The sequence below is a fragment of the Grammomys surdaster genome, unplaced genomic scaffold, assembly GCF_004785775.1.
Source record: "Grammomys surdaster isolate TR1022 unplaced genomic scaffold, NIH_TR_1.0 125319, whole genome shotgun sequence".
Lineage (NCBI taxonomy): Eukaryota > Metazoa > Chordata > Mammalia > Rodentia > Muridae > Grammomys > Grammomys surdaster.
The window spans coordinates 681,227-702,842 of record NW_021620197.1 but is presented as its reverse complement, the minus strand read 5'-3'; the positions used below and the strand labels follow the sequence as shown (position 1 = coordinate 702,842).

Sequence of the window (21,616 nt, the reverse complement as noted above, 5' to 3'; positions counted from 1 at the left end):
TATTTTTGTCTTGGTGACCTGTCTGTTGGAGAAAGTGGAATACTGAAATCACCTCCAATTAGTAGGTGATACCAATTTGTGTTTTTAAATCCAGTAATATATTTTTTATGAAGTTAGGTGTACCAGAGTTTGGTGTGTGTCTGTGTGCACGGTGCATGTATGTTTATGAGCACAATATCTTCTTGACTAACTGTTCCTTTGAGTAGAACAAAGTGTCTATCCTTAACTCATTTGGTTGGTTTCAGTTTGAAGTTTGTTTTGTCAGATATTAGGATAGCAACACCTGCTTGCTTCCTGCTCACATTTGATGGAAGTGTATTTGTCTTTAGTCCTAATCAAACAATATTTATAGAGCATGCATAGCATGTAAGCTAACAGTAGGTGTCACTGTAGCTCCTGTCAGGACTACGTCTTCCTTTAATGGCCTAAACTAATTCCTTTCCTGCCTTATTGCCTTGTGCAATAAAGCTCAACACATCATAGCTATACTGGGCCAAACTCCCAAGGGAAGTTGTACCTGTACAATTTGCACAGAGCTGGCTCTTGTGGGGTATCTAATCAACAGACTTTCAGGACATGTGGCAACCAGGCCCTATGACATTATGTATATCAAAAGTAATAAATGGATGATGTTGGTTTGGGTTTGTTGTCTGTTTTGTTTGCTTGAAACAGGGTGTTACTATATAGCTCAGGCTTGCCTCAAACTCATGATTTTTTTCTTCTTAGGTTTTCATGCTGGGATTAAAATTATGGGTTACCTGAAGTTGTTTGTCAAATGTCTTTTAAGATGGGAGTCTCCAACGGTATGTCAGGAAGAAGAAAAGGCATAATGTGCTCCCTGATTCTCTCTGAACATTGCTTCCTGATTCCCTCTGAACATTTTAGAAATAATCACCTCCTGACCAACCTTGTTTCACTGGCTTTCCAACTCAGCTGGACTACGTTGAAGTTAACTCCAAATATCATTCTCATTTATTTATTCTTCAGTGTATATTTTCTTGTTACACTTGTTAAGCACAAGGAAATGCTTTAAAATAATAATGACTTAAAATAGCAATGGCTCCTTATTTTCATGAAACATACCAATTTATTTTCCCCATTGATTAATAGGTTTTACAGGGGTAGTAGAACACAGATAACATGAAGTAAGAGAGGTTATATACTCTGAGTTAAAGGGTTAAGTGGGCATGAGGACTGAGAAGGTGAAGAGAGGAGAAGGCATATTTTAAAAGAGAGTTTGAACAGGTATACAAAGCTGGACAATGTTCTCCCAGAAGATATATATTAATAGATCTCAGTTCCAGGCATGAGATATCTCTCTATAAGTTATTTACCTTGGGGAGATTAGAAACAACCAAAACAACATTGGATACTGCTATTGCTCTTGATTGCCCGCCATAGTAAGATGTTTAAAATTATTACTTGGCTGGTAATGGTGGAGCAGGTCTTTAATCCAAGTACTGAAAGGTAGATGTAGGTGGATCTCTGTGAGTTTGACATCATCCTGGTCTGCATTGTGAGTTCCATGATAACCAGGACTACAAAGAGATACTCGGTCTCTAAAAACAGACACTACTGTGGTTGTGTTGAATATATCATTCACCTTGTATGTGGGAGACAGAGAAATCCTTCTAGAATGACCAGACTCCACCCTGCTGGATAAGTTGCATACTGCCATAAGGTGACATGTAGGCTTCTGGAAAAGAAAGGACATCAGTAGACTTCTCCAGTTCTGGACTCCACTTCACACACTAAAACAGATGCTGGGAAGATATTCCTATAGATGCAATTATGACGTAGTTATAGGATTAAGGAACCACTTTCTCTGTGGGTATGCAACCTGATTTGGAGAAGACATTTTGTTCCTGGTATTATAAACCTGGTCAAATGCTCATGGTGTGAGAGATCATAGGCCTTAGTGGGTAACTTACTGTTGTTTTGTTAAGTGGCCATGTAATAAAACCATATCCTAAATACTTATTTTAATTCACATAGATTTCCACTGTTCACAACTTTAATCAGAGAAGCTCCATTTTGCAATGGATAATGGTTAATGTAGAGAGTTCTAACTGCTCAGTTCCAAGTATAAATAACCTGAGTGCTCAGCTGTGGATGGGTCATCTACCAGTCTCACTCCATCCTAGGCTCATGATACTTTGCAGAAGAAGGAGTAGAAAGAACATGAAAGGCTGCAGTTGGGGCAAAGTGCTATGAAATATGAACATCTGGACATAGCATGGCTGTTTCATGCATCAGCTTACAGCACCTATGGATAACTGTACTAGATTACCCCAATCTAATTTCCAGCTTGAATGGTAAAGAAAGCCCCAAAGTTACACCCCTGTTGGAGGAAGAATTGGCAGTTGGTGGCTACTGATGGAGGAAATAGCTACTAATAAGTTGCCCATGCCTGAGAAGATAATTCCACATCCATGTATGCACAGACAGCACTAACTGTACTCCTAAGATTATTAATTGTGTTCATGAGAGTGTTCGTAGAATTGGGTATATTGCCTTGCTTGTTCTTTTACTATTCGTGTTTATTATCTTGCTTGTTCCTTGACTATTTGCATTAATTATATTCCTTGTTCCTCAACCTAGAACTGACCTTAACATTGCATGTAATTAAAATGGTATAAAAGCAGAAAGGAGGAGGGGGGATTGGGTAGGGGGTTCTAGGGAGGGGAAAGGGGATGACATCTGAAATGTAAATAAATAAAATATCCAATAAAAAGGAAAAAAGAAAACTAAAAGCAAAAAGAGAACATGAAGTTGGGATAGATATGGGATAGGGACACAAGGTGGAGTTGGAGGGAGTTAGTGATGGATGTGTATATTGAATATATGTTGTATGAAAGTTTCTACGAATAAAAGATGTTATTTTTTAAATGAGAGATATGTTTGACCAGGAGGCAGATCCTTTCTCATGTAGTCTTTCCTTTTTGCAGTCTTTGTGTTTATCCATGTCTTTGTTTCATGCATTCTTTCTCCTACACTGTTTCTTTTTTGGATCTCAGTGAAATGAGGCAGGAATAGCAGCATAGAGGCACAGCTCCCATGGGGACGTACACAGAAGGTACTTGCCTATCAGATAGTCAGATGCCAACAGTAGCTCTTCATCCTATATTTCCTTCATCATTCTAACTCAGTATGTTTTCAGCAAGATAATACTGACAAGAATTTGGAAAACGACTCCCCCCCACCCAATACCATGTCTCTCTGAAGAGCTTTGTCAAAGGAATTAGAGAAAATGAACAATGTCTGCTTTGGCTTAAGTGTATCCCTCACAGTGCATTTTGGAGACTTTGTTCTCAGTGTGACAGTGCTAGGTGGTGAGATGCAGTGAGCAGTGCTGGACCCAGCAAGCTCTGCACCAGGAATGAGTAATATGCATGATAAAAGGGCTTGAAGGTGCAAGCTTTCTGCACCCAGCAGTGGGTGGTGTCCATGATGAAGGGGCACAAGCTTACTCTCTTACTGTTTTACCATTTGCCTTCTTTTCTCACAGAATACCAAAACTTAACTTTGTACACCTCACCATCCAGAGTGAAAATGGTCTTTATATATTTATTGTTCAGTCTCAAGTGTCTGTTTCATCAGTACAGGCCCCGAGATGACATTCCTTAGTAATTGACCTGAAATTCAAGGAGATGAAAGAAAATGCCCTGTCCCTGAAATGGCACTTCTACTTGTAAGAGCAAAATACCAGGATCATCTCTATATATGGGCAGCCACGTTATGTAACAAAAAATGGAATGTGACAATATGGGAAGACAGTGGCTTTACCAATACAAAACTTGGAAATTTCAGACAGATATTGAAAATACAAAACACAAACCTACCATTAGGGAGCTTACTGGTTCCCAAGTCTTCAATACTTTAACAGATTGACAAGGAATATTAACAAATGTATCTGCATGGCATAGTGTTAACTTTTGCATTATCTGAATAACTCTATGAACCAGTGTTTTTCCAAAGGAAAAATGGATGATAGGAAATCATGCTTGTGTAAAAGCTATACTTCAAGGATGAAATTGACAAGCAAATGGTTAGGACAGAGTATATGAGTAGTTCCTTGATACAGCTTCAAGTTTAATAAAGTAAAGGGATCTTAGTTATGACTTTATGATATCAAGAACAACTAACTAAAAATTTTAAAAGTTTTTGTTTCACATGTGTTTTAGTTCAACAAAATTTGCATATCATAATAGACTGAATATAGACATAATATGAAATTCATTTATCCTTCATTAAGCCAACATTAGAAACATCTGTAAAAAAATATAAATCAGTGTCATTGTTCTAACCAGTTTTAAGAATATAGTAATTTTTACTAAACTGTATTATTCAGATAGAATTTTATCATTTAAAATGAATTAATAAATCCATATTTCAAAATGTCTCCATTTAATAATAAATAAGACAACAAGAAGGGATAGAAGTAGACGAAGAGATAAGAGGAAGCTTAACAAAAAATCACCATATTAAAAAATGTGAAAATGTACTATCTTGTAAGCTTATTACAAATATAAATTAAATGTATATGTGTATGTGTGTGTGTCGGTTTGTGTATGTGTATGTGTATATGTGTGTGCATGTGTAGTATAAACATTTAGAAAAGTAATCAAGAGTAGCTAATACTAAGAAATGAGAAAAGGAATGAGGCCAAAGGGCACAGTCATAAAAGGATATAAAGTTATTTATATGATAGCGTTTCAACTCTATTATAAGTTAGTTCTTTATTGTGGTTGAAAGAATATAAAATGTGATTGATGGTAAAAACATAAACTCTAAGTGAAGATCCATTGATTCCTTCTTTGTTGATAAGACTTAGTTGATAAGATCCTATTGCTGAAGATACCTTGCTTGCAAGATACAGAGCAAACAGCAGAAACTAAGCTGGAAAACCAGCTTTTATAATACAAGAAAGTAACACTTTCTAATACTTTATAATACTTTCTTGTATTATAAAATACAATGGGAAGGAACAAGCATTGGTGTTTTACCCAGCTGTGAACCCTAAGAACGACAATATTATGTGATCAGGCAAAATATATACACATATTTCTATTTTGCTTTGTAACCCACTTAGTTTAACCAGAGTTTTGTGCAATATTGCCAAAATTATTATAGAAGTAACTAGTGCTCTCTGACTGGATTTGAGTTCCACACTGTGGAAGGCATTTTATGCCCTTTACTGTAAAACTGGTCAGAAACTCATGGCTGGGAAGACCATAGGCCTTAGGGGGAAACTGTATACTATTTATTAGCTAAATTTACACAATACCTTCTGAACATCTATATTTATATACGTGGACAAATGCTACACACAACCTTATATGGGCTTTTTTTTTTTTTTACTATGAATAGCACTGAATTCAGAGACTATTTGCTGTTTAAGGTTCTAGAGAAGGGTGGTTTTATGCTCTGATATAATTACAGTATTTATAAAACTCAGGAAGGTGCATAAAAAAGTAAGAGTCAAAAATCAGGGAGAAAGGGGGTAGTCAAATGCTTCTGGGCATGACACACCCATAACAGTTACAAATGCATAGCAGCTGTGATTTTCTGCACTAAATATACACAAAACTATATGTGTCAACAACCAGTAATAGATGGCAGGGGTGTCCATGGGGTCCTACCCATTTCTGCTGATGTGTTGGCTCCTGAAAGATTCTGGAGAAAAGAGAATTAGTATTCTCAGATGTGTACTTACTGGTGAATTACCAGGCTCCATTGGACCGTTTCATAGCTATGTTCACACTGATGACTGGTTAAACTAAGTGGGTTACAAAGCAAAATAGAAAGATGTGTATATAGGGACCTGTCTCATGGAGGAGGGTTGAAGGGTTGGGAGAGAGATGAGAGAAGGGGAGGGAATGAGAGTGATTATAATGTCTTACATACATGTTTGAACTTGTAAAAGAATAAATTTAATTAATAACAATTATTTAAAATTTAATTAAAATTATACCATTACAAAGGTTAATAGTATTAATATATCCAATTTGAGAGAACTTTTCAGAGATTAATTTCTGTCCAATGATAACTTTTCACTACAATGAAACTAGCTTTTTCCTTTTCTTTCTCTGTCCCTCTCACATATGACAGATTCATTTGATGGAAGCAATGCAACTTCTCAATGAACCTCCTTTGACAGAACGAGCTCCATTAGATACATGGTGAATAGCACAATTTTCTTTTACCTTCATAGTCTATACAATAGCTACAAGAATGAAAACTTTTCATCACTTCGTCTTCCTAAATGTTAAAATTTTAGAGACATTCTTCATCTAAATGAGGCCCTGAGGCCTCCTTACTTCACATGTACTCACACAAGAGTGATCAGATCTAATAACTTGAGAAGACCCATGCTGTTTCTTAGTTTTGTAGAACAGATCAGCATTATCCATAAGATTTTTGCCTAGGACCCACACTTATTAGTGTTTCTAGAAACACTCCACTGGACATGCTTTTGAGACCCTAAGAGGAAGTGATCCCTATCTCCATTTCCTTTCTTTTTGTTCAAGTTCCAAATCTGAGACCTTTCACAAAGTATTGAGCTTGCTGGCATAAATCCAGGAAAAGGATTGAAAATGATTACAGTCATTTGTTGTTTCCAGACTTCAACCATCAAAGAAAGACAAATCAGACTTCAATCACCAAAGAAAGACAAACCAGACTTCAATCACCAAAGAAAGACAAAGTGTCTAAAAGTAAGGGGATGGGTACAGTAGGCACTTTTACATATCCCACTAGGTCCTTGCATACTCATTAACAAAATGTCATACCTAGATTATCGGGACTCTGTTCTCACATAATGACAGCCAATAAAACACACACACACACACACACACACACACACACACAGAGTTCAGTTCAATTGCATTTTCTTATTTTGTTATTTTCTCCCTTTAAAATGCAGCAAGAACTTGAGAATGTAAGAATGTTGCACAGATAATGAACTGTGTTCTCTTAAGCAGCTAGCCACATGCTTAGACAACTGTCATTCTCCCAAATGAGTCACTGTATAAGTATATCTTCCTGAGCTATTAATACAGGTGTTGTGTCTTGGGTAGCCACCTACACATAATAAATAGCTATTAAGCACCTACTGTGAATGTGTTTAAGAACCCAGAGCAGACTTTCTGATCTCTACAAAGCAACATAAAGAAACTTTTTTTGAAAATACTGACTAAATGTACCAAAACACAAACAAAAAAACATTTATAATCAAAATGTACTGATAGGAACTCTTCCCTGTTATAATAGGGGTTCAGCATCCAGCAGGGGACATGATTTAGTTTACAGATTTCTCATTTACATCATCCCATGATGGTAAACAGCAAAACACCGGTTCATCTGGGGTGTTCATAGCTCATCAAAATCCTTAGTATGTAACCTCAGAGAAGGTAGCAGGGTCTTTGCTCTCTGCAGCCTTTGCACCCTGTTATGTCAGGTACATCAACTCAGGAGTGGGCTAGTGCTATGGCAGCTTCTTCTGATGCATGAAAAGCAAAGCTCTTGGTAAATACCTCTGTCTTGTTTTCATATCTAACTATGAACTGTTCGATAAGCTAATGACACTAAGCAATTAAGCCTTTAAGAAAGAAGAGGAGATTAAAGAATAAAAGGATGTATCCTAGTTTGCTTTCTGAATATGACCTTAGCTTGTGTCATGTTGAGAAAACTTGGCAGCACAACTGACCCATTGTCAACTTGGAACACAAGCGTCATCACTTTTAAGCCAATAACCTTTCTATTATGAGTTATCCCCAGTATCTCCTGTTAATATAAATATCTCAATATATAATATAACTTTTAAAAGACCCATAATCTTAAAATAAAACCCTCAAACACTTTAAAACTTTAGTTTCTTTAGAATACCTAACATCTCTTTAAAAGTCAAAAGTCTTCTAACTATGAGCTCCTATAAAATCCAAAATGATTTACATATTTCTTATTCTAAGAGGGAAGACAGAGTTACTACCCAAGGAAAGCAAAACCAAAGCCCAACAGTATAAAAAGCTCCATGTCAGACATCTGGGATTAACTAATAATCTTCTGGTTCCCAAAGGGCTTGAGCAACTCCACTGATCCAGCTATGCAACCTGCAGCACACACAGCTTGTCATGTAGGCTCAGGCTCACGCTCCATGACATGCCTCCCAGTGTCCTTGGTGGTCATCCCATGGTATGGGCATTGCTAATATTCTTGGGCCTCGAGAGGTTACTTGTTCTCTACTTGGACTTGAGTTTCAGTCAAAAATAGATGCTGTAGCTGATGCTGGAAACCTAGTAAACTAGTCAATGTTAGCGAAGTCATGTTTATTGTAGGAGAATCTAAAACAACTAACTTGTTATGATAGCATAATTTCTAAAAATAATTTTTAAGTATTTGTCCTTATATTCACTGATAGGTGTAATTTCCACCCCTCATCCAAAAAAACAAACAAACAAACAAACAAAAAAAAAACCTTTTCTCTGTGACACTTGGAGAACATTAGAAAAAAATCACAACCAATCAAAATATAGAGTTGTGGAGCTCACTCCCAATGGATCTATAAAACTGCCTATACAACAAAGGCTCAGGGAATATTGTAGAAGAAGGAGTATAAGGATTAGGAAGCTGGTTGTGAGATTATGTTTCCTAGTAACATGAGAATCCACACCCATAAATCCCTGTCAATGACTGTCCAAATAGCAGCTGAACAAGCATGACAGCAAAGGACATGCCAAGCTGCATGGGGAAAAGCCTATGGGGCCTCAACATTAGACCAAAAGCTACAGGCAACTGAGTAAAGGTGGAAAGAGGGGACGTGCTTGTTTCTAGAAAAGAGCACGTCAATTGTGTGTCCAGTGCTAACTAGTCAGCCCCGAAAATATACATGCAAATAACATTATACGGACTGAAAAGGCTATATTTAGGGACATATATGCTTGCACAAATACATATATGCAATGACAATTAATGAAAAAAGAGGACATGAATTTGAAGGAGGGTGGGGAAGGGTACATCAAGGATTTGGAAGGAAAAAAGGGAAAGGGGAAATGTAATTAAACTGAAGTGTCGAAAACAAACAAAAAAGAAGTTCTTTAAAAAAAAAACTATCTTCAAGGTAATTTGTGATTATTGCTTGCTACATGTCACCTTGCTTGTCATCCTGGCATTTTTCTTGCCTTCTACTAAAATGGGTTTTCAGTACTAAGCAGACAAACAGTGTTCAACTCAAGAGCATAGACCATGGTGTAATTGCCAGTGAGACAGGAACACTGGCTCAGGTGGCACCTTATGAATAAGGACACAAGAGACAACTGCCACCCACCCTGCTTATTTAAGAAAGCAAGGACTACACAGAGGGAGAAACTCCAAGAAGGATAATTTGATAATTTGTTTAAAACAACAACAACAACAACAACAACAACAACAAAACCACAATTACAAATAGCCACACTACTTTGATGGAGAATTGGTCTCTTTCTCTCAGGAAAGATGGGGCAGTTCCTTATCAAGACCCAGGAATCTGAAGATCCTTGTGTTCTCTAGTATCCTTTCTATCTCAAGAAGAAACATAGGAGTAGCAGTGACCATCTCTGCATGGTTGTCCTTTTATGTTCATTCCTAAAGAAGGCAGTGGCAAGAGTAAGAGTGGAGATGACAGAATATATTCTAGAAAGCCCTACATGAGATCATTGGCCTTGGCATTGGTTCATCTTATCTAATACATGCTCTGACATAAAGGCTGACATAATAAAGTAAATGGTGGTCTTAGGGAAGCAGGATCTGAGACCATGTGATTCTCCACGACATAGGAGCTCTGTGAGCTGGTAGCAGGTTCACTTTCTGTCCATAAGCTCAGCTTTTATATCAGTTAGGGGGTGCATCAGGCTGTTTTCTTGCGGATTGACAGGAAATTCATGTGGAGAAATAAGGACTGGGGTTGCTTACTAGCTACCGAGTGGCACTGTTCCTGGATTAGGTCATCTAACCAGGAGAGTAGAAAATAATCAGAGTTTGTTTCAATGCAGCAGCCAGGCCACACATGCTAACTTGGAGATTTACTAACAATTACTTCTCTGTACAGTTAATTACTTTGAAAACTTTGAAAGCCAGCCAACTTTCTCAGACATCTGTGACATCATTGAAATAGCAGTGGTATTTTCCTAATGGTTTCTCCAGCTTGAACACTGTTACAAATGTCTAAGATATCAAGCATAGAACAATAGTGTATATGTTTTTAAATTTTCAACAAAAAATAGCTTACTAGAGCAGAGTTGTGCCCTGTGAAATCCATTCTTATCTTATAGGTGAATTTCATTTTGATTTCATGATCCTCCCCTGATAATATCAACAGCTGAGACCATCATCATGAGGTGCCTTTTAAACAGTGTGCTGTTCTCTTGCATTTAACCTCAGCACTGTCCTTGGCCACAGGGAATGTACCCAGACAATCTCATGTCTCCAGGAAGAAAATTTCAGCCACCACGGTAATTTGTAAGCAGGAAATGACTGATGATTATGAGATTGAGTGGGACAAATGGCTTCTAGAACTTTCTAGAGGTACTTGGTTACACATAGATGAAAACTGAGGGCTTTTCTAAGAGCACTGATTTTCATAATTAGCTCCTCTGACACTCTTCTGGTTCCACTTTTATTTCAGGGAAAGTTTCATTGTATTTTAGAAAATACATACATTATAAACAGAAAACCTAGGGAAAAGCAGCAGTGTAGCTGGAGATTATCCATTTTTTACTTTATAACGTTTCCTGTTAAGATTTTTGATAAAGTAAAAGGAACAAGGAATAAAGGACAAAACGTATAAAGAATTAGAAAGGCAAAACCATGTTTCCCATCTGTAATCTAAGCTGTGATTCAACCTCTCCCATCCTTTTATTTTCTATCATACTAATTAAATTCTTTCTGGGAAAACACACATAAAAAGAGAAGAAGAGCACTGGTACAGACAGTCGGTGCTCCAAGGGAGTCTTGGCCACTTCCTATCCAGCGGCTTAAGGGTCCTCTAGGAACATGAACTGAATTCTTCTGTTCCTCAGTAGCCACTCTTCCCATGCCTCTCACTAAACAGGAAATCCTATCTTGCTCAGTGTCTATTTTTAAAAATTTTCAATGGCCACTAAAACTCTTAAAACTCTAAGAGACACAAGCAACTTATTTTCCCCAGGGGTTCTCAGCACTCAGTTTGGATTTGCCTGGAAAAAAAGCTGAAAGTGACTGTTTACTGTATCCCAAGGAACTTGTAAGAATTCTGGCTTTTGCTGCCTGCTGAAGATACGGGTGACTTTTAAAATAGACTTTCGTTTTTGTTTTATGGAACATGAGAAAGATGAATGTTTTCTGACTTGGCTAATTCTGCAATAGTTGATGCTGTTGGATTAAATTTCTTGGTAATCTCATGTCCCAGTGTTTCCTTCTGGTCATAACTTTTATGGAGAGCAGAATGTCAATCACAGCTCTGCTTCTGTAGTTGATATTACAGGTAAAATGTTGCTGGCTCATGCTGCCAGGTCCAGGCAAGAGGAGAGTGGTCCCAGTCCTTCTGGGTCTCTCTGGGGATGAGTGGGATGATGAATGTTGATGGCTCAAAAAAAAAAAAAAAAAAAAAAAAACACCGAGCTGAGGGTCTTGTCGACCCAGGAACCCAACTTTATTGCTTTCCCCTCCCACTTTAACTTTGGAACCTGGGGGGGGGGGGGTTGGTGGGGTGAGATGACATAGGAAGCAAGAAAGGGTGACCGAGGGTATGTGGTGACTGACAGGGCCAATAGCAAAACTCTACATTAGCAAGGTGGGGGAGAGGCAGGGACAAACAGGTCTTGTTGAGTCACCCCAATACAGAAGTGACTGAGATAGGTCTCAAAACTCGAGTCAGGTTTGTGTTTGTCCACAATGCCCAAACCATGGCCAAAATGGGGCCCAACAAAACTTCTCTTTCTCAAGCATACTACATGGAAGAAGAAGGTATCATTGACAAAGAGGAAAGAGTGACATTTTAGCATCTCAAATTTGAGCACACACAACTGGTACTTTAAGTTAGGAAAATTTTGTCACCAGTCAAAATCTCTTTAATTTCCTATTAAAGAAATTTCCTATTAGAGGGCAGAAAACAGGAAGTTAGACCATGATGGCCAGAACTTGTGTGAAAGTCCTTACAGGTCCCTACGGTAGACAACAATGAAGACATATGTGCCACACATAGGGGTGAGTATGACTGACATTGGCAGCTTCTATGCTATAGTTGGATTTCTCCAAGGGACTGCATGGCTGTGATGGACTACACAAGAAGATCTTGTGGTGTAGAGAAAGCAACAAACCTTTACAAAGACTTTCACAGTGGGCTCAGCTGCCATTTTATCCAACAAGGCTCATGTGCCTGAGAGGACTTGTAGGCACCAGAGTTCTCAGCCATGCCACAAGCATGTCTGTTCACTGAAGCTGAAATGACATACCAAATAGGCATGCACATCTACAAGGATAGCATGACAGGAACAGAAAAAGATCAGGAATGACCAGAAAACCAGTTTTGAGTGAGTCAGACAAACAGAGCTGATGGCTGAGGCTACATCTCCCACAGTTCAGGTTGGATTAGTCTGACTCTTAATAGGAAACCCGGGTAGTATCTTGATCCTCATACACAGGGCCATCGGACTCTACCATGTCTCTACTTGTCTGGCAGTCTCTGATACTGGTGAACACTCTGCTTGATAGACAGTCTACTTTATGGAAGGAATGTATGTCTTTCTTCTTACCTGAGCATTTACTTTCCAGGATAAAAGGCATCTGCTGGCATGGGGTATCATTTGCTATTTCATGGTTAGTTCCTCTACTACTGTAGAGGATGAGTTTTCAAAGAGCATCTGTTCTCTTTTTCCTAGGTAAGTAAGTATGGGAGGGAGATCTCACTTGCTAGGAACCACAACCTGTCTGATGGCCCACCTCACTGGGTACTAAGTGATCTAGAGACAACTCAAAGAATGAGAAGTGATAAGCTCTGCTGATGTGCCACTCCTGTGCCATATATGAGAGGTTTGAGCAGCACAGTGTTTGATTTCCTGGGAGGAGTGGCTTCAAGCAAGTCTCTGTGGATATTAAGGGGTGTCTTCATTTAGTATGTAACTATCACACTTAGTAAAATATCTCATTTACCATGATACAAAAGCACTGTTCTGTGGATCTGCCTTGAACACAGCACCTTCATTCCATTAGTCTGAATTCCACTAATGACATAGGATACAGGGACCTAGAAAATAGAATCACAAGGCTTTCTGCAAGTCTGTGAGACTTAGATTAACTACATTTATGGACATGAACCTTTATGTGGGTTTATGTGGATTGCTTTAAAGTTAATCAAGACCAGTTTCACAGAGGCATCACAAAACACTGACCTAAGGCATATTCCAGGGAGGAATACAGAAAAATTAGAATTAAGAACTGATGTTAAAATAAACAGATTTGAAACTATACAGCTTGTTTGGTGACAGTTGTGTCCATGTCAGACTGTTCTCTCACCACCTGGCAGCCTGAGCCAAACATAGGCTAAAGAAGAACTGAAATATTGTTAGTTGACATGGAGACATGCCATTACTGTGAAATGATAGGTTGGTCCATTCCCAGACGGTCTCTCTTTAAGGGAAGACTATAGAGGTGACTCTCATTTCTGGACAGTCTTTATAGGGAGCAGGGTGTGGGTCAGTGGTACAAGGGTCTGATTTCCAATATTTCTTAATAACATATCTTATCCTCATAAATTAAAATTTATCAATATTTTCATACTAATTCCATATCAATAATGTTTTATGTAGGTGAGGTGAATAAAATGTAGTGTTAAAACTGACTTCACTTGTCTCTAACTTAGACTATGTCAAAGTAAACCTAAGGCTTGCAGCTTATCTTTAATAGGTAGCACTTGCCTGAGAGATATTGTGAAAGAATAAGAAATGTAAGTCTGAACATGAGGAGGTAGAAGTTAGGAGACCATGACACATCTCTGAGAGTAAATTGAAAGTGCCTGACCAGCAAAGAGTGTGGAGTGAGCCTGCTTTCTTATGCTTAAAATGTTGCAGTTCTGTATTGAACATTCCTACATTTATTGCTAGTTTTTAAAAACACTAAATTTAATAAGTGGGTATCAGTCAAAAAAAGTATAGAATACCCAAGATACAGGCCACAGAACTCACAAAGCTCAACAAGCTGAAGGGCCCAAGTGAGGACTCCTCATTCCCACTTCAGAGAGAGAAGAAAGCAATCACAAGTGGAGAGGGAGGGAGGGACCTGGGGGGGAAGTGGACAGGGGGTAACGGGGGGCTGGGAGACAGGGGAATCTGATCTGGTATTGGGTGAGGGAAAATAACTGAAGCCCTGAGGGCCAGAAGAAAGAATGGAAACAAGTAACCTCAGGAGGTGGGAGATTGGCGAGACCCTCCAGAATGCACCAGAGACCTGGGCCTCTCAGGACTCAAAGGGAGGGACCTTAGATGAAATGCCCAACAGTAGAAAGAGGGAACTTATAGAGCCCACCTCCAGCAGGGAGATAGGGTATCAAGTGATGGAGGGGATTGCCATTCCACAGTCAAAACTCTGATCCATAATTGTCTCTGTCTGAAAGAACTGCAGGGATGGAAATGGAGATCCTCAGGAAAAGAAGGTTCAGTGACAGGTGCAAGGTGGGATCCAGCTCAAGGGGAGGTCCCAAAGCCTGACACTATTATTGAGGCTATGGAGTGCTCACAAAAAGGGACCTATCATGACTGCCCTCCGGAATACCCAACAAGCAGCTGAAAGAGTCAGATGCAGATATTTGCAACCAACCAATGGACAGAAGCTGCTGATCCCTGTGGTTGAATTATGGAAAGGCTAGAAGAAGCTGAGGAGGGTAACCCTGTAGGAGGACCAGCCAGTCTCAATTAATCTGGACCCCTGAGATCTCTCAAACACTGGACCACCAACCAGGCAGCATACACCAGCTGATATAAGGCCCCAAACACATATACAGCAGAAAACTGCTGGGTTTAGGTTCAGTCATAGAAGATGCACCTAACCCTCAAGATACTGGAGGCCCCAGGGAGTTCAGAGGTCTGGTTGGGTGGGTGGTGGGTGGTTGGGACATCCTCATGGAGGCAGGGGTGTGGGAAGGAGGTATGGGATGTGGAACAGTCAGAGGGTGGATGGGCGATGGGAAATAAAATCTGTAGCATAAATAAATAAATAAAAGACTAAAAAAAAATACTGAAAGCATTCCTAGAAAACCTCAGAATGTAATATTCTTTTAAAAATTAAACTTATCTGGCAAAAAAGTTTTAACCTTAATTCTTTCAATTTTTTTGAAGTTATTGTGTTTTGAAGTTATATATTTTGAAATTAATTCTATCATTTCCCTGTTCTCTTTCTTCCACTCAACCCTCTAATATAACCATCCTCGGTCTTTCAAATCTCTAGCCTCTTTTTCATTAATTATTGCTAAATACATATTTGTACATGTATATATGTGTGTATTCACATACATATCCACACATATATTCCTATATATGTAAATACAACCTGCTCTGTATATCGTTACTTGTATGTTTTCAAGGCTGACCACTTGGCATTGGATAACCAATTGGCATGCCTTTCTCTGGAAAAGACTGTCTTTTTTTTCTATCTGTCTGCAGTCCTTCTTCCTTTTTTTTTTATTTATTTTTTTATTTTTTAAATTTTTATTGGATGTTTTATTTACATTTCCTATGTTGTCCCCTTACCCCATCCCCCACCCACCCAGGAACCCCCAATCCCCTCACCCCTCCTCCTTCTTCTCTGTGGATGCAACCTCTATCTACCCCCCCCCCCACTCCCACCTCCCCACCCTCGAAATTCCCACCCCCTGGGGCATCCAGTCTTCATGCGGTGAAGGTTCTCTTCTTCCACCTATGCCCAGCAAGGCCCTCCACTCTTACATATTCAACTGGCAGTCCTTCTTCCTAGTTCTTTGTGCTTGAGGTCTCTTGAGCTTTCCCCACGCACATTAGCATGTCTATTTCATCATCTTTGTTCAGCTCATATTGAGGACGTTAGTAGGTGTAGTTCCTAGCATTCCTAGTGGATGCAATCTCACAATAATATTCTGTTGTAGCTGGAATTGGTTAACATTGAAGAGCAACTGCCTCATAGTTGTAATATTTAGTTGGTCACAGTCCCTACCACTCCCTGATGTCTCCTGGAAGCTAATATTGAATGCCAACTGACATTTGCTATTTTCCCACATGTGTCTCTCCTTCTTGAAGTACACTTAGGAGGAAAACACAATATACGTAATAGTCAGACAACTTCGATAAATGTGAGATTAACTGCTATAGAGGGGAAAATTTATTTCCAGCCAACAACATGTTAATGTATTTCCTTCCTTTAGAAAAATTTCTCGTAACAGCAGAGCAGTGTACCTGGGATGACTAACCAGATGCCATTTCCCCCAGGCATGCAGCTGCCCTATTGAATGAGATTTCAGATGGATGACATACAGCCATCTCTTTTTTTCTGGAGGCTGACCTTTCACTATCTTGATCGTGTCCTTTGAAGTGTGACAGTTTTCAACACAGCAGCACTCGCTTTGTCTATTTTTCTCCTTTGTTATTTGTCCTTCTGGCTCCTTGCTAAGCCACCATCAGCTAACTCACAGTCACAGCTAACCCACACTTATTATCTCCCAAAGGGTGCTTAGCTTGGTTTTGGAGTGCAGCTTCACTCTGTGGCACATACAAATGCCAGCATCTCAATAGTATGGGTGGAAAAGGCCATCTTTCCCCACTGAATTATAGTGGTGCTGTTTTCAAATAATAATTAAACATCAATGTACTTTCTAAATTTCAGGATTCTCTCCTCCATTCTGTTATTTGTACATGTATTTTTCAAGCATTATCAGTGCACTGTCTTGGTTATTTTAGCCGATGATTATGTTTGAAATCTCATGCATGAGGCCATATAAATTTGTTCTTCAACAAAGAATACTTTGGTCCTTTTGGTGTTCAGTTTTCTTCACTTCCCAGTCACGTCAAGCAAACTTAGGACTGCACATGAGCGAGCTTTGAGGATTTGCATTCAGCTTAAATTCTGTGGTAGTAAAACTCCTGAGTGTTCAGCTTAAGGGCCTCAGAACAACTTTCTCACCAATTCATGCTTTGACAGGCATATGGTGTTTCCCTCATGTACTGACAGGCATGAGGGATCAGTTACAGCTGGACAAGATGGTGTATGCCTGTAGTGCCAGCACTGAGAAGCTTAGAAAGACTGGAATTTAAGACATTCTTGGGGTATACAGAGGGTCTGTCTCCAGACAAGAAAAGAAATAGTGTTCTGAATATCCCTAGGTAGGTCTTCATGAATTTCCATAGATACGTCTTTATGAATATCTAAATGTAGGCTTTTATGATTACATGATTATACACTTTGTCAGGGGTCAATGTCTATGCACTATCTAGTTCTTCTAATGTAGTTCTGGTTTTGAAAGAAACTTCTAAGTTGCTCTTTATAATTTGCCATAATATATCCTTATCAACAGAATGTTCAGTGTCTCCTATCTTCTTACCACTGCTCTGTATTTCAGCCATTCTAATCGTTTGAAGTCATAGCTCTTCCTGATCTTAGCTTATATTTACTAACCATCAATGATTTGTAAGTTCTTTATGTGCTTATTTTCCCTTTGTATATCACCCTTGGTCAAGTGACTTCTTATAACATTTGTTTTATTCTTAAATTGCAATGGAAATACATAGAGGATTGGTGTGATTAATCAGTGAATAAAGGAATTCATGTAAAGAAAGGATAGAACTGACTCTACACACTTGTTGCTTTTCTCTATACTCATAACACACACACACACACACACACACACACACACAAGTCCAATATTTCTTATGATGATTACACTTAATTTTTTTTGTACCTTTAGATACTGAGAAAGCAATATCCACTGGATTGCTTTATTTCTAAGTTATGCTGCTCAGTATATTAGTGGCAACCAACATATCTGTGAGTTAAGTGTCTGTACGCTAATAATGTATACATCTGGACATATTTTCAACTATCAATTGAAGAGCACCCACACATTGTAGTTGTGACACATCAGCTCCACCAGCATTTCAAAAGCCACAAAATAAATAATGGTCATGTATTCTGATCAATCAATCAAGCAAGGAAGAAGAAGTTTCTCACAATGCTGATATTTAACCAACAGAAAACCAATAAGGAAATAAACAATTTTCAAAATAATTGTAAGGAAAGAATTAAAATAGTAATTTCTGCATATTTTGTTTAACTTAATTATTTTTATACAAAGAGAGTATAGGGGCTCTAGTGACATCTCAGTGGTTAAGAGTGAATGCTGTTCTTGCAGAAGACTCAGGTTCAATGCTCAGGACCTGCAAGATGTGGCCCACAACCACCTCTAACTCCAGCTCTGGGTAACAGGTCCTCTGCTGATTCACAGGTAAACATGCAACCAGAATATTTGCACATTGTTTTAAAAATGTTTTAAACATTTCATATCTATATTAATATATGATATTAATATAATTAACATTTAATATCTATACTGGGATATATATATATATATATATATATATATATATATATATATATATATATGCACACACACATACACACACACACACACATATATATCACTCTATATGTTGCTTACTCATTCTTTGCATTCACTGTAATCATCTTCCACAATAGTTCTATACCAGAAATAGAATTGTGTCTTGTCTCACAAATTATAAGAGACTGATTCCTGGTACTTTATTCTAATTATCAACTAGTGTCCAAAGGGAGATAGATAGATAGATAGATAGATAGATAGATAGATAGATAGATAGATAGATAGATAGATTCTTTTTACAGGCTAAAATTATTTTACTTTTATAAGCTGTTTTTATCTCTGGAAATAGAGCAAATGTCATGAATAGATAACCCTGTTTTGGAATGGAAGCCTTAAATGATTTTGCAAAATAGCTAAGCAGGTTTTGAAAGCAAGAGGGTGTAAGGGAAACTGACAGAGGAAGAAGCCGGAATGTTAATGGGATGCCCAAGCGAGAACACTCGGGCACTGCCATCTGTGCTGGCTTCCACAGGGAGCCTGAGGATTCCACCCAGGCAAGGAACAAGACCAGGAACAAGGCCAGGCCCTAGCAGAAAATAGGATTCCAGAGTCAAAAACCCTAAACTGGAGGCCTCTTGAAGGACTCTCTAAAAGGAGACTGCTATCCATCCTTGCCTGAGAAGGAATGTAAGAGTAAAAGTGCTTTTCTAACTTAGGAATGTATACTCTGGAGCCTAAAATCTCAAAACTGTATAGAATTAAGTTCACACCATATGTGTAACCCAGCTTTACAGGCTTAAACTTTAAAGTGATAGAAAAATGAACTACTAACTAATGTGCTAACATGTATGACTCACAACGACATCCTGTTGAGTAAAAGAGAGCAGACTCTTAGCTAGGAAATTCTGGACCAGTCACCTAAAGTGTAGTGATACAAGCCAGATCAATATTTGCCATTGACCAAGGGATGAGAATCATTTGCAAAGATGTGAAGACGGGTGTAAGTGTAGTTCAGTTGAATGCTTGCTTAGAAAGCAAAAGCATGACTTTTCAATAAAAGTCATGAAAAAATTCTTAGAAGAGTTCCTAGGAAACATTAATTCAAATTAGAAAATGACTCAGCAACTAATTAAATGTGTCTAACAAAGATGAATATTTTTGAAAAATTTTCAAGATAGAATCCATTAAAAACTTGATAAAGAAATACAAAATTGAGTAGGAGATTAGTTAGAAAAAGGAGCAAATGGAAAGCCTGGTATAAATTATCGACTTAACTTACACACTCAACAGATGCATTTAGAACATGTCAACATATTGGAAAGAACAGCAGAAGCAGCTGGCCAGTGATAAATATGGCCTCTACAAATCATTCAGAATTTTGCTATATGACTACAGATGCCCAGGAAACTCACAAGACTGCAGGAAAGTTGGCTATTCTCTGACTTTTAAACACAGAGAACAAGTTCCCAAAGGGATCTCTGTTTAAGAGACATGCACATTCAAGTACTGGGTGTCAGCCACTTGTGCCATCAACAAACACAGTAAGTTTAGGTTCAGCTAGTTATTAACTGATCTTTACATGAAATTATTATTTTTTTTAACCAAGTCTAGGAGGTCAGTGAAATTCCATGCTGCATCTTGGATTTCTCTGAACTTAAAACCAATTCTAAAGTATGTTTGTCCCGATTCCACAGTCTGTCTGCCTGAGACACTCACAGACTTGCTAGTGTCTTATATTCGGTTTAAAAGAAAGTCAATAAAGTTTTTTAAATGTTTGTAAGTCATGTATACATATAAAAGTACTTGCAATTACTACATTTAAAATAAACCACCATAAAATTCAATAGGTGCATTTCCATATGGACCTTTACTCAAAAGCTTCATAAAGTTAGCAAATGCACCTGATATTTGATATTTCCTTGTGCATGTACTCATGTACTTAGTGTAAAGAATCATCTAAACCAATCACCATCTGTTCCAGAAGAAATACAAGTGCATTCATAGTGAAGATCTGACCTTCTTCATTAAAAAACAAATCTTTCAATATGAAATTTTTAAAAATGTGACAAACAATTCTAAAACATAGGCATAATTGGTCTCCTTGTGGAATGAACTTACCATTAACCTCTGAAATCTGCCAGTGTAGTCATCAATAACAGTGTCACTCTCTCCTTAATCAAAGTTACAAAAATCCCACATATAGACAAAATGGAAAACAAAACAAAATGTTATTTTGCAATGTTCTGTGTAATGAAGTCTAGAGTGAAACCATTCTGATAGCCAAAGATGCATCTGTTACTGGTTTTCTCTAGTTGTTTAATAACAGTGCCACCAAGAATAAGGGTGTACCCTGGAAAGCAGACCCAGTCCAGCCAGATCCAGCCCCAAAGCACCCATCCAGGTGCAGATCCCCTGTGTACTCACAGCTAGAGAAGGTCAAGGGGCAGGCATGTGCATCCATGGGGAAGTTATGCAGTTGCAGCTGACATTCTGCATTGATGGTGAGCCTGCAAAAGAGATCGGCATCATTTGAGATCAGCAACAGCATAGCCAAGGCCTCCAAGGTGGGTGAGCCATCACACAGCAGACTTAGGAGACAGTAATGCCAGGATAGCTTTGTCCCATGCCAGGACACAGTTTTGCCATCACTCTGGTTCACTCAGTGAGGCCCTTTGGTTGCTTTCTTTTATTATTATTATTATTATTATTATTATTTTATTACTATCATTTTTTATTTTTATTTTTTTACTTTTATTTTGGTTGCTTTCGTTTTTTTTTTTTTTTAATTTTTTTATTGGATGTTTTATTTACATTTCATATGTTGTCCCCTTACCCCATCCCCCACCCACCCAGGAACACCCAATCCCCTCACACCTCCTCCTTCTTCTTTGTGGATGTAACCTCTATCTACCCCCCCACTCCCACCTCCCCACCCTCAAAACTCCCACCCCCTGGGGCGTCCAGCCTTCATGAGGTCAAGGATCTCATCTTCCACCTGTGCCCAGCAGGGCCCTCCACTCTTATATA

General features: G+C 38.5%; 1 protein-coding gene across 1 annotated transcript in view; it reads right to left on the bottom strand.

The window, feature by feature from the left end:
• Gabrg3 (gamma-aminobutyric acid type A receptor gamma3 subunit) overlaps positions 1 to 21,616 on the bottom strand; it is a 599,312-nt gene that overhangs the window by 200,542 nt on the left and 377,154 nt on the right. The window contains exon 5 of the mRNA XM_028785688.1: positions 21,014 to 21,096. Within this exon, the coding sequence (XP_028641521.1) occupies positions 21,014 to 21,096 (83 nt within the window). The remainder of the gene's footprint in view (positions 1 to 21,013; positions 21,097 to 21,616) is intronic.